Raw genomic sequence first — 25,609 nt, forward strand, 5'->3', positions numbered from 1 at the left:
CAGGAGGTAAGAGAGGCTGAGAGGGGGTCACCGGCCTCATTCACAGACAGATTGATCCAAGTGGGAAATCCCAGCAGGGTTCCTAACTGTTTTCCCAAAAGACAGAGATCCCACAGCACAGCATTTGCATTGTGTATCCTGTTCCCAGGGAACCACCTGCATTCTGCTCAAAGCTGTGGATCATAAGTATTTCAAATTTCAAAATGTTGTCAAATACACTCTTAACTGCTCCACTAATGATGTTCTACCTAAAGGGGAGTAAAAAATTAAGCTAAGTGCAAAAAAACCCACCTAGTAGGATTCTTGATTGCTAACCACACAAACCAACTTTTATTGATGTACAACATACATACAGAAAAATACATAATCAAAAGTATACAGCTTGAAGAATTTTCACAAACTGGACACACTCAGGTTACTAGCAGCCGGATCCACACACAGAACATTCTAGAAGCTCCCCTTGTCCCCCCTCTGGTTCCCATCCTCTGAAGAGTAACTAATACTCCCTACTTGGAACAGCACAGATTAGCTTTGCTGGGTTTTGCGCTTGACATAAATGGAATCACGTAGTGTGAACTTGCTGTATGTCGTGAGACTCCCACTGTGCTGAGATCACTTGTTCCCACTGCTGCACAGGATTTCACTGTGTGAATATACCAGAATCTGTTTATCCATTCAATGTGTGCATGGGAGTGCTTTCCGGCTTTGGGTTTTTCTGAATAGTGCTTCTATGAACATTCTAGTACTTTTCTTTTGGTGAACACATAGACACGTTTCTGTAGCGTACACACCCAGGGAATCGAGTTTTTAGGTCATATGATATGTACATCCAGCCCAGCCTATTTCATGGAAGAATAAGAAATTTACTGGATGGAGCTTACGGGCTCAAAGAATTGACAGAACATTAGAAGGGAGACCAAGGAGGATGTAGGGAACGGGGGGGGGGGGGGGGGGGCACCAAGACAGCTCAGTGGGGCTGGGGAACGGAGCAGGAATGGTCTACTCAGGACTCTGTCATTCCTGGACATTGTTAGCAGTGGGCACAGAACCCCGGCAACCTGCAAGTCTCAGATGCCTCCCCTGCTGGGCCACTGCTGCCCCAGGGCCACCGCAGCTCCCATAAAACAAACTTCAGCATCTTTTCATTTCTGTGCCTCTTGCTTGGGGCTCAAGGTCCAGGCAAAGGAGTCCAGACAGTTCACATGAAGTCACTGGCCCCTCCCTGGCCGGCCTGGGGCTGGGAGGGGGGTACCTGAGAGGCAGGGAAGATCTTCCCCCTTCAGCATCCACAGTGAAAGGGAGCACTATCGCAGCCCACTAAATTTCTACGTAAGGGGTGATATCCCCCTGTAGGGAGGGGGCTCAGATGCTGGAAAGCCAAACTGCCAACAAGATGTGACAACTGTCCACGACAGGCATGCTCCCTTTCGTTCACTTCCCGATGAGCGGCTAGCAGGGCGAGGGCTCACGCACCTGCTTGTGTATCTCATAGCCCAAGTGCATGACCTTGCTTTTGGGAAGAGGACAGTGAGTTCAGGGACGCTTGGGAAGCCACAAAGACAGAAAAGCATCTCATGGAGGAATATAAGGTCGAACAAGAGGAAAAGGAGAAAGAGACAGACAAAGGAAAGGGACAGGAAAAGTGAAAACAAAGAAGAGAAAGTCTGAAGGAAACTGAGAAGCACAGTTTCTTCTTGACCCGATTTAGCCAGCTTCCGTGCTGTCCTACTTTCTCAGCTTCTCTGATGTGCTTTTATGAATTGTGCTTTACTTTATCAGGTTAATGATGTTGACATGGACCACGGAATAAAGAGCTCCTGGTCATAAACTGAGATAGAGAAGGGTTTGAAGTCTTATTATCACACACAGCATACAATTCTGCTGTCGTCAGAGCACACAGCTTCCTAACCTCCCTGGTAATATCAGTGAGCTTTAATGAAACAGAGAATCGCTTTCAACAAAAGAAGCAAAGAATAAAAATGTAATAAAACCATTTGCAAAGTGGCAAGTTATTAATTGATCTGAATTATATTTGGCTCTTTGCAGGCAATTTTACATTATTCCTCCAACCGAACCATGTTTGTCTTTGAAGTCATGCACTCCTGCCAATGTTATATTATATTGGAGCATTTAGTAATTTGTTTTAAATGATAATCAGAGCTTTCATCTATGTAGCACCTCTCTGTGGCCTCCCAGATAGAAAGGCAGGAGGAGTAATTATCATTATCCCCAATTAGCAGGTTAGAACATGCCAGGCACACAGTGGCTTGCCCTGTATCGCACAGCCGGCTGCTGTGAGAGTCAGGGAGTGGCAGTTTCTACACCAACAGAAAAGCACTAACTTGGTCAAGGAGCTCTCTGCCCCCGGCGTTTATTCTCTTTCATCTTTTTTGTTTTCTAGATGGATTCTGCAAGTTGGTCTCAGAAAAACCAAGAGCTGTCCAGTCGACCGCAGGGCATCCATGTATCTATGTATCATTGTCCATAAGCTATTTGGGCCCAACATGCAAAGATGAGGAAAGAAGTGTGCTGCACTTATTTATATAGAAGAGAGAGACAGAATGAGCAAGTGGGGGGAGGGACAGAGGGAAGAGAAAGAGAGAGAGAGAATCAGAGAGAATCTCAAGCAGACTCCCTGCTAAGTGCAGAGCCTGACACGGGCCTTGATCCCAGGATCCTGAGATCGTGATCTGAGCTGAAACCAAGAGTTGGCACTTAGCTAGACCTAGCCATCCACATGCTTCACAGTTTTCCTCTCTTTAAAATAGACCTACTTTCCTGGCATTTATTAATTGCTGGAGGATTAAGTGAATATAGCCAATGCTCAGATAAATGGATGACACAGAGGAAGCTGCTGCCCCTATGGTTCACTGCTCTGGGGCAGGAGCCATCCTGGTGACACCCCACAGGGCTGTGCCCAGAGCAGGATCTTATTCTTTTAAAGGTTCTTTTCTTTTTATTTTTGCAATATTGAACAGGATCTTATTAATGCAGCCCACGTCAGGACTATGGAGAAGGAGCCAGAACAGGAGGAGCAAGAAGATGTGGCATAGGTGGGGTGGGGTGAGACGGTGCCATTGGCTGGCCCAGCTGGAGCCCACAAACAGATGGCTATCATGGTGTGCATTTACATTGAAGCTTGCTACAATATTCATCCAGCATCGACACTTGTAGAAGGACCACCTCCAAAGTGGTCGATGGTAATCAGACCCTCCTTGGGGTCTGGGCTACATGGCTCCAGGTAGACACATATTAGGAAAGCCGTCTGACACTGTGGGTTCCTTCCTTCCTAATAGGATGATGGAAAACCAGGAGATACAGAACATCCAGATGAAAACTTTATCCATCTATCTCAGTTGGTCAAAATGCTCTAATTTGCTACCAGATTCTTGTGAATGGGGGGAGGGGACTATATTGTTTTTCTTTCCCGCAAATTAGCCCCTGAAATGTATGAAATTGATATTGAAAATGGGAACTGATTTACAAAACGAAACCCTTACACCCATACTTGTTTTGAGTTGGCACACTTGTTACTTGGCTACGAAAATGTCTATTTTCTTTGCTGGTAAAGAATGTAACATGAGAAGGAAAAGCAAAACTGAACTCAGCTAAGAAACCCAGTGAAGAGAGGCAGGCCCCAGCCATCCTGGTGGGGTAGGCCCGGTGCTGGCTGGAGGTCCCTAAGGCTGAGAGCATGCAGTCTCTAACCAGGGAATGGGTTGATGGAAGAGGAGCCCCGACGGCATAACAAAGTCAGAGAATGGTACAAAAGAACTTCTTCTCTCGGAAAGGATTTTCTGACGCAGGTACTGGGATGATGAGAGGGTCTTCACGCACGTGAGCTTCACAGTAGGCCAGGAGATCCGCGGCTGCCTGGGACACCTGTGGGGGACATAGCACAGGTACTGGGTTAAGGGTCAGTTCACAGTGGGTTGAGCACAGAGGCATCCATGTGGATGAGGCTGAGGACAGGCCATGTTGTGTGCACCACCAATGACAAGGCCACTTCTAGTCCAGAGAGAGGGGATGTGCTAATCCAGGGAGATGGGGTTCGAAACCTGCCTTTGAGGAAAGAGGGGAGGCCTAGGGATGGTGGATGAATCCCCAGAGAGGAACAAGAGGGTCCGGCAGCCTTGTTCTACTCTCAACTGAGTTCGATGAGTGGAGGCTCCAGGCCAGTAGCTTCATAATTACTCTGCTATACCATTTCTGGATGAATAAAGGAGAGCACTAGCCCTGGCCAAGCCAGCATGATTGTGTTTATTATTGTTATTGATTGCAATCCACTCTCATGACCAGCACAGAGAGACCTTTCATCCTTCTCAACAGAACACATGCTAATAAGCATATTATATATATCACATACATGAGCTGCATACTCTAAGCACATGTTTTAATTCACAGTGGCCACTCCCCTGTGTAGGGAGCTGCTCCTGACCAGAGATCTCCTTCCCTGCCCTATTCTTTCCAGTCTTACCTGTGGACACATGGTAGTTGTGTACTGAACTATCCCCTGGTTCAAGCCCAGGGGTTCTAGAGGAGGAGCTAGGTGGTGAGTGGCAGAGGGCCAGGACGTGTTCTCTAATAGGAAAATAAAGTTACCAGCTCATTTCAGCCAGGGTCTGGGTCATGTGCTCAGCAGACAAATGGCCTGTGCATTAATGCATCCTTCCAATTAGGTTGTTCTGTCTGCAAATGCTTCTTACAGGCTATAGGCAGGGGTAAGTATACAGCAGGCAAATGAGATCCTTCTGGCATATACAATGTTTAAATCTTCCCTAGAATGTTGAAAACATTCCACAAATGAATGAAAAAACTATTTTAGAGTCTCCAGTGTATACAAGCCACACACATTCCCTCTAGGTTTTTAAAACTGACCTATCTTCCAAAATTTTCTAGAAATTCTTCTTCTGATTTCCAGCCAAGACCTACCTTATGTAGCAGTGGCTGGACTCCTACAAATAATTCTGGTATAGATATATAAGGAATTTCCCCCTCAAATATAGCTGGAGGTTGAGCAGATGAGTCAACCTCAATCTTGACAAAGTCTGTGTGTTGGGGATGTGGAAGGGAGAAAGGGGTACCAATGAGCAACCAGCCTTCCAGTTCCATTTCTGCCCCTAAGCTGGCTGTGTAACCTTCGGCAAGCAGCTCAACCTCTCTGAGCTTCCCTTTCCTCACTTGTAAAATTCAGAAGTGTTTGATATCTCTAAGATTCCTTTTATCCCAATCACTCAATCATTCTACCTCTAAGAGCACCATGGCCAATATTTTAGAACCTCCATAAAGGTATGCTGGTGACCCTGTCACCAGCTTTCTGGGCCAAGAAACATGATTTTCTGGTATGCTAAGAGTGGATCATCTCTCTCTTTCTCTCTTTTTAAAGATTTTATTTATTTGAGAGAAAGAGAGCATGGGGCTGAGGAGCTGAGGGAGAGGGACAAGCAGATTCTGTGCTGAGTTCAGAGCTGGATGTGGGGCTCAGTCCCAGGACCCTGAGATCATGGCGTGAGCCAAAATCAAGAGTCAGACACTTAATTGACTAAGCCACCCATGCGCCCTTGGATCACCTATTGTAGCAGGTCCTTATTAAACAAGTTCAAGAGAAAAACAGAAAAACAATAGCTAATGTTTGCCAAATGCTTATTATGGTGTCAGGTACCATGTTAAATGCATCATCATATGCATTATGTCATTTAATACCTTTAAGTAATATTCTCTTTTTAAAGATTTTATTTATTCATAAGAGATGCAGAGAGAGGCAGAGACATAGGCAGAGGGAGAAGTAGGCTCCCTGCGAGAAGCCTGATGCAGGATTCAATCCTGGGACCCCAGGATCATGCCCTGAATCAAAGGCAGACATTCAACAACTGAGCCACCTAGGTGTCTCTTAAGTAATATTCTTAAAGCCACTTCACAGATGAGGAAACTGAGGTACAAATGTTAAGAAACTTGCCCAAGGTCACATAGCCAGTAAGAGAGAAAGCCAGAATTTGAAGCTCCGCTGTTCGGCCACAGAATCTATATGCTGCAGTAGCCACCTGATTAAACTGATAATGAAAATATACCTGTCAAGTGGACTGGAATGTTCCGCAGGGCCAGCACACTCTCCTTATAGACCAGCTATCTGAGAACCCATTTGACCAATCAAGTGATTTATTTGCTTTGCTTCAGCATCTTCTCTACAAAACCTTAGCCCTAGCTTCTGTCGGTGGAATGCTCCTACTCACTTTCATTTGGCGCGCCCAATTTGAATGGATATATGCTCAAATAAACTTTTGAAAAACTTGAATGTGCTGGGGCACCTGGATGGCCAAGTTGGTTAAGCGTCTACCTTTGGCTCAGGTCATGATCCCAGGATCCTGGGATCTCTGCTCAGAGGGGAGTCTTCTTCTCCCACTTCCTCTGCCCCTCCTCCCTGCTTGTGTTCTCTCTCTTAAACAAATAAAATCTTTTAAAAAAGGAAAAACTTTAATGTACCTCTCTTTGCCTATTAATATGATCCAGCTGGCCCAAAGTTAATTTGCTAAATTGTAATTACAGCTTCCTTCCCCTGGATCATACTTGTTCAGATGCTTATTAACATCCTTTGGGGGTGGATTTGAGTAGTTTAATTTCCTGAGAGCGACCGCAAGGGGGCGCCCCACAAGGGGCTGCTGCACCGGGACCGGTTCGTCAGACGAGGGCATTGGAAGAAGGGACCCCCAAAAAAGCTCTGGAGGTAGGTACCAACTTCCCATCATAAAATAGTCACAATTGGACGCCTGCGTGGCTCAGCGGTTAAGCGTCTGCCTTTGCCTCGGGGCATGATCCTGGAGACCTCGGGTTCCCTGCATGGAGCCTGCTTCTTCCCTCTGCCTGTGTCTCTGCCTCTCTCTGTCTGTCTTTCTTTCTTTCTCTCTATCTCTTATGAATAAATAAATAAAATCTTAAAAAGAAAACACCCAAAAGCTCTTAAAAAATAGTCACAGGGAGGAAAAGTATAGGATAGGGAATATAGTCAAATAATATCTTAATAACATTGTTTAGTGACAGATGGTAACACACTTCTGTGGTATTTTGTAATGTTCAGAATTGTCAAATCACTGTTTCAGACCTGAAACTAACCTAACATTGTATGTCAGCTATAGTTCAATAAAAAAACAAAAGGAGGCTTTGTAGGACAGCTGGATGAAGGAGAGATGGGGCTGGGCTGTTCCTGCCTGGGATCAGTGTATCTGCGGCCCACATAGCTCCGTGTCTACAGCACCCTAACCACTAAGCTGTTCAGGTCTGGCTGTGCTCATTTTAAGCAGATCTAATCTAGGAAATTTCTATCACCTCTAAAGGTGATACTGCACTTGGTTCCACAATTCTTCTTTCATGAAAACAGTCTGTTCTTCAATTGTCTCCTTTTGCTGCTTGTTTTAGGATCATAGATGTGCTTGCTGAGTTCACTCTTCCAATGGTGGAGTCCTGCCTGGGCAATAGGAACACATACCTAATGGGACCTGTATTGGCGCCAAGGAATAAGCGCCTGACTTAAGACCAAATGGGCAGATCTGAGTTGGCTCTGTGCAATATTAATATCCTAGATGCCCTCGTTTTGTTGAAACAACACTCTAAGACAATGTAAGTCATCCTAAGAAAGTATAAGTCATCTTACAATCAAGGGAGGCTTCCAGCTCAGCCATCAGGCCCCCTTATTTCACAAAGTGTGTGACGTTCCTTTATTCTTGCATAAACAAAGTATTTGATTAACGCCTGAAGTTTGTTATTATGTGATCTGTAAAGATAAATATATGTAAGGAACATCTTACTGAGTCTTACACATAAAAGGTAACACACAGCTTAAGATCCAAGCATTAATTAACCCAAACCTGCTTGTTAGGTTGCATGGGAGGGTTTCCTTAATCAGTCCTAGATTGATTTTTACAGTTGAAAGTTTCCTTCAATGCATACAAAACATGGGCTGCAGACATTGCCAAATTGCATGAAACATCTGCCATCTTTGAAACAGAAAACATATTTGCTTTCAAAGAGGAAATTTTATTTGGGTTGGAAATTTAAAACTCCCTGTTTACACTTTCTCGTCAAGCCTAAAGTCTGCTTTTACCTAAAGGCCTCTGTTATGAAATGCTCAGAGCATCTCTGCCTCTCCTCCTTAGTATTGAACTGTTACAAGACAACAGATGTTGAAAAGAATTGGCAGCCTGGGAACAACTGTGGAATTTTACCATTGCATTTCAGAGTAAAAGAGGTGATTAAAACAGCCCAAGTTAGCACATAATCCTGTTAGTTGCGCTATAATTACAAGCTTCAATGATGGGAGAAAATGTTGCAATTACTATAGTCAAACTCTTGGACGAGACAGATGACATAATTACTATTCTGGCTGTGACACCCACTGCATTTATTCTTTGCATCTAAAGTAGAGCAACTTACACCTATTTCTCAGCAATCCTGGTCTATTTAATAATACTACTTGGAATCAATTTCAAGCATCTTTGATAGTTCCGCCTGTACCTCCTTCCACCTATGAAAACAAAGCAGGATCACTGTCAAGAGCATAGCCAGGTCGCAGCCCCCATGGTACAATGACCGTATCTTTTACAAGGTCAAACTCATTGCACACCTCCAAAGAGGAACCCCATATGCTGGTTTTCCCTACTGAAACCCTCAGTACATGACAGGAATTATACCTCAACTCTAAAGTCTGGGCAAACACTGCAGGGTGAATCCTTGTGAATTTTTTCTTTCTTCTAATGTAGGGAAGCATTGGAGATCAACACATCAGTTCCTAAGCACACGCTCAAGATACTTCCATATTATGATGTCCTCTCCACCCCAATCCAAACAAGAAAGCCTCAATCTCAATGTATTTGGAGGTGGGGCCTTTGGGAAGAAATTAAGTCATGAGGGTTGAATGCTTATGAATGAGATTAGTGCTCTTGTAAGAAGAGACATGAGAGATATGTCTCTTCACCTGCGATGTAAGGTAAGAAATCTCTCTCCACCTGCCCTATGAGGTGACAGCAAGGAGGTGATCATCTGTAAACCAGGATGAGAGCTCCCACCAGAACCTGACCACTCAGCAACCCTGATCTCAGACTTCCCAGCTTGCAGAGCTGTGAGAAATGAATTTCTGTTATTTCAGCCACCAGGTCTATGGCACTCTGTTATAGCAGCATAAGCTGGCTAAGACATTTGGCTTCTAGTGGAACCCAGCAACTACTTTGTATTGCTCCAGATCAATGCAAACAATTTTCAATTGTTGGGTCCTGGGCCACAGAGCAGCTAGGTGGGAGTGGGTAAGGTTATCTGGAGGATACCAGAGGGGGTGAAAGATATGTGTGAATACAGGAATAATATAACATAGTCCGTCTCTGAATTCTAAAATCAAATGTTCATAATGGTCAATTAGTTACCAGCACAAAGGATTTTTTTTTTACACATGAAAAGTTGATTGCACATTAAGAGGTAAATCCAAGATGCTTGAAAGAGTTTTACTATCTCCAAGGTAACCTAAGTAAGAGCTGATATTACATGGCTTTCACCACCAGAATAGTGAAGCCCCCACAGAGCTTAATGAGAATGGCTGACCTATATCTACCCTGGACCTCAACTTAACCAAATCCTTTCAACAGGTTGGTACATGTCCTATGTGACTCTAACGACCTCTCAGTTTTGACATATCCCAATTTTCCACCAAGGAACCCCTAATCCAACCATTCTGCAAGCTCTTTGAAAGAGTAATTTATTTGGTGAGAGAAACCAGTGAGTCACTCAAGAGGTTTCTGGGACTTAGGTAAAGGTGAAAGATGGATGTAACAAGGAGGTTCTAGGTCCAGGGATTCTAGAAAGCCAGCTGCATCTCTTAGGATGTACTGGATTGTGAGTCAGGAAACAATGTCTCTGACTGAGCTGTAGTCAGCACTAATAAGCTGTGTCATTCTGGGCAAGACAAACACTTGGGTGCTCAGTTTTCACTCCTGTCAACGGGAATAGCAATACCTGCTGGTTTGTGACTAAGTGACATAATGAATACTATTATATATACAGCATGTTATTATTTCATTATCCATCTAGGTACTTTCTGGGAGGTCATTGAGAAACAGACATGAGGAAGTTTCTCAGAAATTATGAGGGCAATTGGATGTCCACAGTGCCCCTAACCCAATTCCTCATGAATTGGAAGTGTTCCTTGCTTTTTCCAAATGTATATTTTGTCTTCTTGTTCTCCTGCTTATGTTCTCCTCTTTGATTTAATTAAAAGATTTTTCTCCTTTGATCTGATAGCTATTCTAGAATTGTTCACTCATAGCCCCTTTGAATTTATTTCTAAATCTGATTATAGAAAGTTACCATCTAAATCGGTCTGGGTGAGAGCTATGAATGTTTCTGGTAGAGGATGAGAAAATGAGGAGAAGATTTAAAGCTAACTTGCTAAACTAGCAGAAGGTAGAGCAATAAAGGGGAGGGACCCAGAGTTCAGACTAGACATGTCAGAAAGGCAAAATCTTTATGCACTGTCTTGAATTTGGGCTGGGTCACAGAACATCATTTGTATTTATTTTCTTTTAGAAATGTCATTCTTTCAACCTTCACATCATTTATTATCCTAATTACATCCCTTCCCTGGACTTCTCTGGATGCTTTTAATCGGCTGTCAGTGATCTATCAGTACACGATGGACTCCTGGATTTTGCTCTTTTTCAATTTTCCATAGGAAACACCATGATATTTGAGCCTCTTGTCTTCTGTTTTAACAACGACTGGCTCTTGCTTTAGAATTTTCTTGTTTGGCTTTGGAACACTCAACAGAGTGTGTTTTTTCTTGTGGATAAATGAAACCATAAAGAACACATCTTGTTCTTGTAAAAGAACTCACAAACTGGCAGCACTGTTATGACTCTTAGAGGTGCTAGAAAAAAAAATTAGAGTAAAACATACGAAAGACCTATCTGTTAGCAGAATTATGAGGAAGAATCTCTGGTTCAAATATAAATGTGAAGCAGGAGCCAAAAGGCTGATGCCAAAGGGACTGTCCCGGCAAACTCCTGGACACTTACTTTTTAATTCTACTCTGCAGCTCTGGATTATCCATGCTGATGAGCAAAACCAGTAGAAAAAATAATCCTCACCTCAATTACACTTAAATTTGAAATGTAATTTATGATTTTTATGTAGTGTGTTTACATGAAAGTATGGTCATATTTTGCAATTGGCTCCTGGTCCCCTGGTCCAGAAGGAAGATATAGATTATATACAAAATGAACAGTGTACATGCAGATAATGTGGTGGTGAGGTCCTATGTGGAAAGAATAGAAAAGGTTTGTTTTTCTATTTATTGTACTATGTGGCCACCTTCTAAGGCACCCTCTTCCTCTTTCACATATTGTCACACTATACAAATGATAATAAATTCAAAGGAGGAGGGGGTAACTGGGTCTTCAGGGGTGTGGTGGCATCTCTGTGCAAGAGGTGATTTCTATAAAGAATTTTAATTTTGAAACAGCTTTATTGTCTTTACAATAACAATTCTTATTTGTTTGTAAAATAACCAAAAAAAGTTCAGAGCTGGAAGCAAACACCAACTGCCACTTGGAGTGGTTCACTTTGGTGAACATCTTTTCAGATATCTTACTATCTATCTTTCTACATATAGTTTCATATGCTGTTCTGTAACATGCTTTTTTTCACTCAGGACACACAGTTGTACATCATTGTTTATAATGATAATATAGTGTAACATTGTCTCTACCTAATTTACTTAACCAATCTCTATGGATGGGTAATCAAAAATTACAATTCGTTGATATTCTAATAGTGCTCTGCTTCTTACTTCCCTTCATTATTTGTGAGATTGTCTCTGGGTAAATTCCTAGAAGTGAGAATACTGGTGTCAAGAGTATGAACAATAAACATTTTGAAAAATATTCTAAACTATCATTCTGAAAGACTGTTTCAGTGTCCATTCCAACCACCAAAAACCTCTGGCCATGGATGATACTGGATTTCATGAAAGATTAAAAACATCAACAGTCTTACAGTAGCCAAGATATGGAAGCAACCTGAGTGTCCATATAATATATATATATTATATTATATTATATATAATATATATATTATATAATATATATATATACATATATATATATATATATATATATATATATTACTCAGCCAAATAAAAGGATATATCATGTCACTGGATGGACCTAGAAGTTATCAGGCTAAATGAAATAAGTCAGACTGAAAAAGACAAACATGACATGATTTCATTCATATGTGGAATCTAAATAAACAAAAAGCAGCAGAATCAAAAAGAACAAACTGATGACTACAAGAGAGGACTAGGCAAAATGGGTGAAGGGACATGGAAGATACAGGTTTCTAGTTGTGGAATGAGTAGGTCAAGGGAAAAAAAGGCACAGCATAGGGAACATAGTTAATGGTATTGTAATAGTGTTGTATGGTGACAGATGGGAGCTACACTTGTGGCAAGCATAACATTACATATAGAGAAGTTGAATCACTATGTTGTACAGCTGAAACTAATGTCACGTTGTATATCGACTATACCAGAACAAACACAAAAACTGAATGGGTCTTGTTTTTTTAAAGCAGACCTCAATGCTGTTTTGAGCATAACTCTTGTATTATTAATGGAGGTAAATGTCTCTTCATATATTTGACCATTTATATTTTTCCATCTTAAACTGCCTATTCATTTGCACAATGAAAAAAGGAGGATCTTTTATTTTCTTATTGACTTTTCAGAGAAATTTCAGAAAGGTTTAGAGATTTAACCCTTTGTTACACAAATGCCAATGTTTTTCTTATTTTGTTGATTGGAAATGTTTACCATATCAAATTTTTTTAAATGCAGTCAAAACTTTTACTTTATGAATAGTGGGTTTTGTGGTATATTTGGCCTTTCCAAATATTTATAAAAACATTTTCTCCTAATTTGAGAAATGAGTGATACCATAAAGCAAAACAATGTTAGAATAATTGGGATCCCAGAAAAAGAGGAGAGGGGAAGAAGGTATATTGGAGCACATTATAGCAGAGAACTTCCCTAATCTGGGGGAGGAATCAGGCATCCAAGTCTAGGAGGCACAGAGAACTCCCCCTTCAAAATCAGTAAAAATAGGCCAACACCCCAACATGTAATAGTGAAACTTGCAAGTCTCAGAGACAAAGAGAAAATCCTGAAAGCAGCTTGGGACAAGAGGCTCATAACCTACAAGGATAAAAACATTAGACTGGCAGCAGGCCTGTCCACAGAGACCTGGCAGGCCAGAAAGGATTGCCATGATATATTCAAGAGGCTAAATGAGAAAAATATGCAGCCAAGACTACTTTATCCAGCTAGGATGACATTCAAAATAGAAGAGAGATAAAAAGCTTCCAGGACAAACAGAAACTAAAAGAATTTATGATCATTAAATCATCCCTGAAAGAAATATTAAAAGGGATCCTTTATATGAAGAGAGAGCCAAAAAGTAACATAGACCAGAAAGGAACAGAAACAAAACACAGAAACAGTAACTTTACCCTTATAATGACACTAAATTAGTATCTTTCAATAGTTACTCTAGATGTAAATGGGCTAAATGCCCCAATCAAAAGAGACAGGTATCAGACTGGATAAAAAGGGCAAGACCCATTGATATGCTATCTGCAAGAGACTTATTTTAGAACCAAAGACACCTCCAGATTGAAAGTAAAGGGGTGGAAAACCATATATCATGCTAATGGACATCAAAGGAAAGCTGGGGTGATAATCCTTATATTAGTCAAATTAGATTTTAAACCTAAGACTGTAATAAGAGATGAGGAAGGAGACTATATCATAATTACAGTGTCTATCCAACAAGATCTAATGAATGGGTCATCCGGGAAATTAAAGAAGAATTTTAAAAATTCATGGAAACAAACAAAAATGAAAGTACAACTGTTTATAACCTTTGGAATGCAGCAACAGTGGTCTTAAGAGGGAGGTATATAGCAATTCAAGCCTTTCTCAAGAAACAAGAAAGATTTCAAATATACAGCCTAACCTTACACCTAAAGGAACTGGAGAAAGAACAGGAAATAAAGCCAAAACCCAGCAGGAAAAAAGAATTCATAATGATTAGAGCAGAAATCAATGGAATAGAAACCAAAAGAACAGTAGAACAGATCAATGAAACTAGGAGCTGGTTCCTTGAAAGAATTAATAAGATCGATAAACCCCTGCCCAGATTTATCAAAAAGAAAAGAGAAAGGACCCAAATAAATAAAATCATGAATGAAATAGGAGAAATCACAACCAATACAAAGAAATACAAACCATTATAAGAACATATTATAAGCAACTATATGCCAACAAATTAGGCAATCTGGAAGAATGGATGCATTCCTAGAGACGTATAAACTCCAAAACCAAAAGAGAAAGAAATAGAAAACCTAAACAGATCTATAACCAGCATGGAAATTGAAGTAGTAATCAAAACTCTCCCAATAAACAAGAGTGTAGGGCCAGATTGCTTTCCAGGGGAAGTCTACCAAACACTTAAAGAAGAATTAATACCTGTTCTGAAGCTGTTTTAAAAAATAGAAGTGGAAGGAAAACTTCCAAACCCTTTCGATGAGGCCAGCATTAGTTTTATCCCAAAACCAGACAAAGACCCTACCAAGAAGGAGAATTATAGACAGATATCCCTGATGAGCATGGATGAAAAGATTCTCACCAAAATACCAGCCAATAGGATCCAACAGTACATTAAAAGGATAATTCACCATGATCAAGTGGGATTTATTCCTGGGTTGCAAGTGTGGTTCAACATCTGCAAATCAATCAATGTGATACACCACATTAATAAAAGAAAGGACAAGAACCATAAGATCCTCTCAATAGATGCAGAAAAATCATTTAACAAAGTACAGTTATTTGATTAAAACTCTTGATTAAAACTCTTCACGGTGTAGAGATTGAGGGAACATACCTCAATATCATAAAAGCCATATGCAAAAAGCCCAGAGTGAATATCATTCTCAATGGGGAAAAACTGAGAGCTTTTCCCCTAAGGTCAGGAACATGGCAGGGATGTCCACTTTCATCACTGTTGTTCAACACAGTACTAGAAGTCCCAGTCTTAGCAAGCAGATAACAAAAAGAAATAAAAGGCAAAGAAGAAGCCAAATTCTCACTCTTTGCAGGTTGCAGAACACTCTATGCACAAAATCCCAAAGACCCTACTCCCAAATTGCTAGAATTTATACAGGAATTCAGCAAAGTGGCAGAATATAAAATCCATGCACAGAAATCAGTTGCATTTCTATCTACTGAGACAGAAAAAATAGAAGTTAAGGAGTCAATCCCATTTACAATTGCACCCCAAATCATAAGATATTTAGGAATAAACCTAACCAAAGACACAAAGGACCTATACTCAGAAATCTATAGAATACTCATGAAAGGGGATCCCTGAGTGGCTCAGTGGTTTAGCACCTGCCTTGGGCTCAGGGCGTGATCCCAGAGTTCCGGGATCTAGTCCCACATTGGGCTCCCTGCATGGAGCATGCTTCTCCCTCTGCCTGTGTCTCTACCTCTCTTTCTCTCTCTCTGTGTCTCTCATGAATAAATAAATAAAATCTTAAAAAAAATAAATCAAGAGTTAAAGCTTAAAAAAAAAAGAATACTCATGAAAGAAATTAAGGACGACACAAAGAAATGGAAAAATGTTCTATGCTCGTGGATTTGTTAACTTGTCTACGCTACCTATAGCAATCTATACATTTAAGGCAATCCCTATCAAAATACCATCAACTTTTTTCACAGCTGGAACAAATAATCCTAAAATTGATATGGAATCAGAAAAGACCCCGAATAGCCAAAGAAATGTTGAAAAAAAAAAAAAAAACAAAAACCCAAAGCTGGTGGCATCACAATTCTAGACTTCAAGCTGTATTACAAAGTTGTCATCATCAGGACAGTCTGTCACTGGCACAACAACAGACACATAGATCAATGGAACAGAATAGTGAACTCAGAAATGGACCCTCAACTCTATGGTCAACTAATCTTTGACAAAACAGGAAAGACTATCCAATAGAAAAAAGACAGTCTCTTCAATAAATAGTGTTCAGAAAATTGGACAGCCACATACAGAAGAATGAAACTGGACAAATTTCCTCACACCATATACAAAAATAGACTCAAATGGATGAAAGACCTAAAAATGAGACAGGAATCTATCAAAATCCTAGAGGAGAACACAGGCAGCAACCTCTGTGACCTCAGCTGCCGCAACTTCCTGCCAGATACGTCTCCAAAGGCAAGGGAAACAAAGGCAAAAATGAATAATTGGGGCTTCATCAAGATAAAAAGCTTCTGCACAGCAAAGGAAACAGTCAACAAAACCAAAAGACAACCAGAAAAATGGGAGAAGATATTTGCAAATGACATATCAGATAAAGGGCTAGTACCCAAAATCTATACAAAACTTATCAAACTCAACACCCAAGAACAAATAATCCAATCAGGAAATGGGAAGAAGACATGGAACAGACACTTCTCCAAAGAAGACATATAAATGGCCAATAGACACATGAAAAAATGCTCCACATCATTTGGCATCAGGGAAATACAAAAATAAAACCACAATGAGATACCAACTCACACTGCTTAGAATGGCTAAAATGAACAAATCAGGAAATGATAGATGTTGGTGAGGATGTAGAGAAAGAGGAACCCTCTTACGCTGTTGCTAAGAATGCAAGCTGGTGCAGCCACTCAAAAACAGTATGGAGGTTCCTCAAAAAGTTGAAAACAGAGCTACCCTTACATCTCAGCAATTGCACGACTAGGTATTTACTCCAAAGATACAAATGTAGTGATCCAAAGGGGCACCTTGTACCTCAACATTTATAGCAGCAATGCCCACAATAGCCTAACTATGGAAGGAGCCCAGCTATCCATTGACGGATTGAATGGATAAATAAGACGTGATACACACACACACACACACACACACACACACACACACACAGTGGACTATTACTCAGCCATCCAAAAAAATTAAATCTTGCCATTTGCAATAATGTGGATGGAACTAGAGGGTATTGTGCTAAGCGAAGTAAGTCAATCTGAGAAAGACAATTATCATATGTTCACACTCATATGTGGAATTTAAGAAACAAAACAGAGGATCATAGGGGAAGGAAGGGAAAAATAAAACAAGATGAAATCAGAGAGGGAGACAAACCATAATAGACTCTTAATTATAGGAAACAAACTGAGGGTCACTTGGGGGGAGTTAGGTGGGGAATGGGGTAACTGGGTGATGGACATTAAGGAGGGCATGTGATGTAATGAGCACTGGGTGTTCTATGCAACTGACAAATCACTGACCTCTACCACTGAAACTAAGAATACCTATGTTAACCAATTGAATTTTTATTAAAAAAAAAAACCACATTTGCTAGTATTTTCATAGGTTTATTTGTTATATTTAAATCTTTGATCAAAGTTAGGGACTGAATTGTGTCCTCCCGCCCACCCCCAACTCATATGTTCAAGCCATAAACCCTAATGTGACTATTTGGAGATAGAGCCTTCAGGTAGGTAATTATGGTTAAATTAGGTCAAAGGGGGTAATGGGGTTCCCTAATTGGATGGAATTGGGTAGGTTTAATTGGGTCTGTTTAAAGAACAGACACCAGAAAGCTTTCTTTTCCCCTGAGCACAGAGGGAAGACCATGTGAAGACACAGTGAGAAGGCAGCTGCAAGCCAAGGAGAGAGGCCTCACCAGACATCAACCCTACTGGCACCTTGATCTAGGACTTCCAGCTTCCAGAACTATGAAAAAATAAATTTTTTGATTAGACTTGTATTGAATTAATTTACCAAGAATAGACATTTTTACAATATCGACTCTGCCTATTCAAGAAGGTATCACTTTCCATTATCCAATTGTTTTAACCTTCCTTCTTTTAAGTCGTTTATGCCCTTTTATGTTTTGAGTGTTTGTTAAAAATGTCTTATACATTTACATATGGCATTCTCAAAATCAATTTCATTGTTTAAGAGATAGTTAAAAAGGATACTGATGCTGACATTTATTTATATTACTGCCACCATTTTATTGAACTACAGTCAAAGAATGTGGTATGAATCATCTACTTTTTGGAATGTATTTTTTTAAAAGATTTTATTTATTTATTCATGAGAGACACAGAAAGAGAAAGAGGCAGAGACATAGGTAGAGGGAGAAGCAGGCAAAGAGCACGACGTGGGACTCAATCCCGGGACCCCAGGATCATGACCTGAGCCAAAGGTAGAAACTCAGCCACTGAGCCCCCCAGGTGCCCCTAGGATGTATTAAAGTGTTCCATGATTGGTACTTATAGAACAGTGTTTTTAATATTTTCTGGAAAAAGATATATGTCCTATCATCTATCAATCAGATCAACCTAATTAATTTTATTATTAATATATGCTTACCTCTCTTTTGTCTGGTTGATCTACCAAAAAGTAGGAAAGACATGTTATCCTCTTAAACAATTTGTCCATCTTGGGATCCCTGGGTGGCACAGTGGTTTAGCGCCTGCCTTTGGCCCAGGGCGCAATCCTGGAGACCTGGGATTGAATCCCACGTCAGGCTCCCGGTGCATGGAGCCTGCTTCTCCCTCTGCCTATGTCTCTGCCTCTTTCTCTCTCTCTCTCTGTGACTATCATAAATAAATTAAAAAAAACCAATTTGTCCATCTTGACATTTTGTCAAATTTTGCTTTGTATATTTTTGATATAATTGGATCGTATGGTAAGACCATATTTAGCTTTATAATAATCTGCCTCCCAAAGTGCCTGTACTACTTTTGTATTCCCACCAGCAATAAATGAGAGTTCCCACTATCCCTCCAATCCTTGTCAGCATTTTGGATTTTAATCATTCTAATATTTGTGCAGTGATATTTCATTACTCTTTTAATTTGTAATTTTCTAGTGGCATATGATGTGGAGCATCTTTTCATATGCTTCTTTGCCATCTGTATATCTTCTTCGGTGAGATGTCTGTTCAGATCCTTGGTCTATTTTTTAATGGGGTGGTTTGTTTTCTCACTGTTGAGTTTTAAGAGTTCTTTGTGTATTTTGGATACTAATCCTTTAACAGATATGTGTTTTGCAAAGGTTTTCTCCCAGCCCGTGGCTTGTCTTTTCATCCACTTAATGGTGTCTTTGACGGAGAAGTTCTTAATTTGAATGAAGTCCAGGCAATCAATTTTTCTTTTGTGGATTGTGCTTTTGGTGTTAGAGTTAAAAATGAATTGCCAGATCCAAGGCCCCCTAGATTTTCTCTTGTGTTATTCTCTAGATGTTTTCTAGTTTTGCTTTTCACATGATTGATTTAGAGCTCATTTTTGTGAAAGGTGTAAGGTCTGTGTCTGTATTTATTGTTTTGCATGTGGTCATCTAGTTGTTCCAGCAGCATTTGTTGAAGAGACTAGCTTGTCTTCACTGTATTGCCTTTGCTTTTTTGTCAAAGGTCAGTCAACTATACTTATGTGGGTCTATTTCTGAGCTCTCTATTCTGTTTCATTGATCTCTTTGTCTATTATTTTGTCAATATCACACTGTCTTGATCATTGCAGCTTTGATCTTGAAGTTGGGTAGTGTGAGTCTTCCAATTTTCTCTTTTCCTTCAATATTATGTTGGCTATTCCATTTTTTTCTTTATTCCTCTTCTCCATATAAATGTCAGAATCTGTTTGTCAGTATCAATAAGCTAACTTGCTAGGATTTTTATTAGTATTGCCTGGAATCTATAGATCAAGTTGGGAAAACCTGACAAAATCTAACAATTTTGAGTCCTCCTATCAATGAACATGTAATATCTTTATTTATTTAGATTTTTATCTCTTTCATAAAGTTTTGTAGTTTTTCTCATTTAGATCCTGACATATAACAAGTGGTTACAAATGACTGATCTGAGAAAGTGAAGGTGAGTCAATTAAACCTGAGGCAAATAGCTGGAGACCTGAAATCAATTGCGGCAAAGTTGATTGGTAGAAAAGTTGTGAGCAATGTGGCTCACAATACAGGAAAGAGAGTGGGCTCCATTAGAGTGGAGCCTGTGACAGTTGCAAGTTAATACACAGCATAGTAGCTCTGGAGAAATTTGGGCCAGGAAAGTGGACTATTCAGTTGAAGCAGCTTAGTCTCAACACCTGTCTCAAGTGATCTTAATATAATACAGTCTTGCAAACCAAAGCCCATTGGTAATCTGAGCTTGAGAAGATGGTTTTCTTTCCAAGGCAGAATGGTATGATCAAACTAATATTAAGCTTCTGTTAAACACTGGAATGCCCAAAGTACCAATCTAAAAAGAAAATATGCAACAATGACTAGAATAACCCCAAAGGTTGGGAGTAGAGAAAAGAACACCACAGTGGGCTGGGCTAACTTCTTCATCAGATTATGCTGGTTTGTATTCAACCCATATTAGAGTCTACCTTTTGGAATAAAAGGTAGTATTGAAGGAAATAGACTCTCAGGTCATTCCTGTGGAAGAAGCCACCCTCTGCCTCACTGGTGACACTGACTCTTCAAGACACCTAATATTCTTTTGCTCCTATTGTTGATGTTTATACATTCCATGAACTGACATAGATGGGCAGAGATCTCTTTAACTATTTGGCACCTGATGGAGTAAAAATGTCTGATGCTCAAATCTGAAGATTATAAAGAGTAAAAATTGAGAAGACTAACCCTATCACATTAACAGATAAAGAATCCAGCAGAATTCCAAGACTGAATTGATTTAGTAACCTGGTAGACTTTGGAATCCAGGGATAGATGCCTGAGGCAGATGACTTTTGGAGTGATTGCTCAGAGAGACTGTGGTGAGTAAAATGCTTGGCTCTCACTAGTACTCTAAAAGATGGGAAAGAGAGACTGGGCAAAATGGCACTATTAGTAAGAAAGGGGATCCTCATAATGTTGAAGATCTAGGGGTGAGTGGGGCTTTGACAATGTTTATGAAGAATGCATCAAGCCTAACCTTGTGCAGACATTAGAGGGCACATCAGTATTCATTCTTGATGGAGATGAACTCCTCTAGCACAGCAGACTCAACTGTACTAAAGCTTGTTGGCTCTGATGGTTATATGGTGATTGAAGGTGGATTGGAAACACACATTTCATTGAAAAAAATTTCTTTAAAAATTTTTAATTGTGGTAAAATACCCATAACAAAAAATTTACCACCTTCACCATTTTTAAGTGTACAGTTCAGCATTAAGTATATTCACATTTTTGTACAATCAACCTCCAGAACTTTTTCATCTTGATAAACAGAAACTCTATACCATTAAACAACTCCCCACTGCCTTTCCCCCCAGCACCTGGCAACCACCACTCCCCTTCCTGTTCCTATGAATTTGACTCTTCTGGGGACCTCATATAAGTGGAATCATACAGTATTTGTTCTTTTGTGACTAGGTTAATTCACTTAACATAATGCCCTCAAGGTTCATCCATGTTGTGACCTATGTCAGAATGTCCTTCCTTTTTAAGGCTGAGTAATATTCTGTTGTATGGATATACCAGTTTTGTTCTTTTTTTTTCATCTTTTTAAAATTTAATTTTTTATTTAAATTCAATTTTCCAATATCTAGCATAACACCCAGTGCTCATCCCATCAAGGGCCCTCCTTAGTACCACAGTTTGTTTATCCATTCATCTGCCAATGCACACAGGTAGAAGCAACATGTTGGCTTCTCCAAATAATGCTATAAACTGGATGGACAAATCAATTTCAGTTCTTTGGGATATATACTCAGAAGTAGAGTTGCTGGATCATACAGTATTTTTAATTTTTTGAGAAACTGATATACTATAGTTTTCTATAATGACTGTATCACTTTACATTCCCAACACCAGTACACAAAATTTCTAATTTCTTTACATCATCATTCTATTTTCTGTTTTGTTTTATTCTGACAGCAGCTATCCTGACGGATGGTAGGGAATGAAAAAGGTTTTTAGCACCAAATGCTGATATTCTATTCCCCTCTCCTTTGGTAGAGCTCGTTGCTCCTGCCTGGACCCTTAGAATACAAGAAGGAGCCCTAAAGAAACAGCTGGATGAACTCCACCAAAAGCTTATGTGGAGGAGAATATAAAGCTGGTGGAAAAAAGCTTCAGTAAGTTAGAGAAATAAATCAAGAATATCCAGAGGTTTGGGGTACCCGTAGCAGTGACCAGTGCGGCCAAAATGGATACTGAAGCCAAGTGGACCACAGCTACTGCCTCACCAAACATGGGGCCCTGATAACCTGATTGATAAGTACTTCACTAGGCCTGTGCAAACTGTTCAGAAGGCTCACCCGCAGGTCCAGCTCCACCATGATTCTGAGCTTTTGGCTGAAGGATCCCTACCCAGAAGATCTATGGGGCAGATAACACTGAAGTGGCCCTAGCAACTCAATACAAAGTTAGAGACCTCCCAAGGCAAGACTCTGGACATCCACCGAAAAGCAGGGTCTCTGTTTCATAGCCCTGATTAGAAAAGGTGCTCCTGCAGGTGTTGCTTATTTGTGATGTATGAGCCAGTGTATGCAGCTGTGGGGTCCTGTGCCCCTTCAGTGGGAACAGGGCCATGATGCATGGACTGTCTCACACGACTCTGTTTCTGATATTGATTTGGGCTCTGCATTGAAACAGATGATGACTGGGATGTTCTAAATAGATCAGGTCCATCCATCCTTCAGTGTGACCAGTGGTTGTTATGGCCCAAGTAGTGTGTAGGTTGCAAGGGCAAGACACTCACCCCTGGTTGGAAGAAATTGCCAACCCAGTGAGAATTTCCCCTGGAAATGTCTTCAGTCTTCATGTATACTATCATGTGTATAATACAAATTCTGGACATCTGTATCTCCTTTACTGAAATCCAATTGTATACAATGAAATAATTTGGCTAAAGAAGCCCACATTTTGTATTATATTTAATTTTCTGCATAACTGAGAATATCATTTCTAGCCCATAAATGACCACTTGGCTAATTAGAGAATCCTCTGCAGAATTTTAGAATTTTTATGTAATCTTAGGCTGGCCTCTTCTGAACTGCAGTGCAATGTTGTCCAGACTGATACTTCTGCCCTGTGTAGGTAGGGCACTTTGGTTTAATGATAAGACTTGAGGTTCTGGGTTGGTATCCCTACCTTATCACAGAATTGTAGGCCTAGGTTTTCTTATCTGTGAATTGGGGTATGAACAACACCAATATCTTAGGGCTAAGGTGAGGATTCAAGCACTTAACTCATACTGTTAGATGTACTTATCCTAAATGGTCCTTTCTTCTGCCTGTATACTTCAGAGGCTTTTTGTTTACTTTGGAGATTAAGGAACCTCAGCAGGTGTATTTGTCTCAGGGTTTATTATTTTCTATGATACTCCTTCCTGGAACATGATGAGCTGTTTGGATCTGCAGATTCAAGTCTTCCTTTATTTAATGAAAACTTTTTATATTCTCCCCCTTAAGAGTATTTTCTATTCCATTCGTCCTCCCTGCCTGGAACATCAGCATCCAAATGTTGGAATGTTGCTGCCAGTCTTTATTTCTATCACCCTCTCTCTAACTGCTTTGATCTGACTGTTCATCTTTTCTTTTGCATTATGTATGAGTTTCTGAAGCCTGTGCCCCACGTCATTAATTTGGTTTTCTACAGTGTGTGTTACATTCTTTGCTTCTTCTAATGCTGTTCCCCATCCCCCCTAAATTTCTTTCCTTAGTTTTCCGCCTCCTTTTCCAACTCATTATTTTATCTCCTCTTTGAGCTAGTGTTTCATAGATTCTATGTTTTCTTTACATTTCTTGAGACTATAAAGCAGTTACCTAAAGTTTTCTTTGGTGTTCTGGAAGAAGACTTTTTCCTAAATGCATACTTTATTGCTCTTCTATATGCTATAGTCTGGTTCTTGATTTTTTTGGCAGGATGTTTACAAAGGTCCATAAAATTTGTATGGAACCACAAAAGACTCCGAATAGCCAAAGCAATCTTGAGAAAGAAGAACAAAACTGGAAGTATCACAATCTTAGATTTCAAGATATACTACAAAGCTGTAGCAGTCAAAACAGTATGGTGCTGGCACAAAAGCAGACACAGAGATCAATGGGACAGAATAGAGAGCCCCAAAATAAACCTACACTTATGTCATTAACTAATCTATGACAAAGGAAGCAAGAATATACAATGGAGAAAAGACAGTCTCTTCAACAAACAGTACTGGGAAAACTGGACAGCTACATGGAAGAGAATGAAACTGGACTTTCTTACACCATACACAAAATAAACTCAAAATGGATTAAAGGCCTAACTGTAAGAAGACCCAAAACCATCAAATTCCTAGAAGAAAACATAGGCAGTAATTTCCTTGGCATCAGCATAGAAACATTGTCCTAGATGTCTCCTGAGGCAAGGGAAACAAAAACCAAAAATAAACTTTTGGGATGACACCAAAATAAAGCCTTGTAATCAATAAAACTAAAAGGCAACCTATGGAGTGGAATAAGATATTTGGAAATGATACATCTGATAAGGGGTTAGTATCCAAATATATAAAGAACTTATGCAACTCAACACCAAAAACCCCCAAACACTCCAATTAAAAAAAAGGATAGAGAGGGCCAACCCAGGTGGCTCAGCAGTTTAGCACTGCCTTTATCCCAGGGTGTGATCCTAGAGACCCGGGATCAAGTCCCACATCAGGCTCCCTGCATGGAGCCTGCTTCTCCCTCTGCCTGTGTCTCTGCCTCTCTCTCTCTCTCTCTCTCTTTCGATGTGTGTCTCATGAATAAATAAATTTAAAAATCTTTTTTTAAAAAAAGGGCAGAGAACCTACATAGACAATTTTCCCGAAGAAGCATCCAGATAGCCAACAGACATGTGAAAAGATGCTCAACATCACTCATCATTTGCATCTAGGGAAATGCAAATCAAAACTACAATGAGACATCACCTCACACCTGTGAGAATGGCTAGAATTAGAAAGACAAGAAACAAGTGTTGGTGAGGATGTGAAGAAAAAGGAACCCTCGTGCACTGTTGGTAGGGATGCAAACTGGTATAGCCACTGTGGAAAACAGTATGGAGGTTCCTCAAAAACGTAAAAGTTCAATTACCATACGATCCAGTAATTTCACTACTGAGTATTTACCCAAAGAAAACAAAAACATTAATTTGGAAAGATGCATGCACATTTTTTTTTTTTTTTACAGATTTATTTTATTTTATTTATTTGAGAGAGGGAGGGAGAAAGAAAGCAGGGGGAGGGGCTGAGAGAGAGAGAGATTGGGGAAGAAAGACTCCCAAGCAGACTCATGCTGAGTGCAGAGCCTGACATGGGGCTTGATCTCACGACCCTGAGATCAAGAACTGAACCCAAATCAAGAGTCAGATGCTCAACTGATTGAGCCACTCAGATGCCCCTGCAATGCTTTTTAAAAAGTAATATTGCAAAATTGGAAATAAGGGAAATGTCCAAGGATAGAAGACTATTTAAATAAATTGTACATAAGGTGATGGGGTAAAGAAGTAGTAAAATGACATTTCAGGAGAGTATTTACTGACCTGGA

The 25,609-nt window shown here is 40.1% G+C and overlaps 1 protein-coding gene across 1 annotated transcript in view; it reads right to left on the reverse strand.

The window, feature by feature from the left end:
* Positions 1–307: 307 nt before the first annotated feature.
* Positions 308–25,609, reverse strand: part of GNG4 (G protein subunit gamma 4) — a 77,165-nt gene continuing 51,863 nt past the window's right edge. Inside the window, exon 4 of the mRNA XM_041746864.1 lies at positions 308–3,882. Within this exon, the coding sequence (XP_041602798.1) occupies positions 3,754–3,882 (129 nt within the window). The 3' untranslated portion in view covers positions 308–3,753. The remainder of the gene's footprint in view (positions 3,883–25,609) is intronic.

This window comes from Vulpes lagopus, chromosome 3, assembly GCF_018345385.1.
Source record: "Vulpes lagopus strain Blue_001 chromosome 3, ASM1834538v1, whole genome shotgun sequence".
NCBI lineage: Eukaryota > Metazoa > Chordata > Mammalia > Carnivora > Canidae > Vulpes > Vulpes lagopus.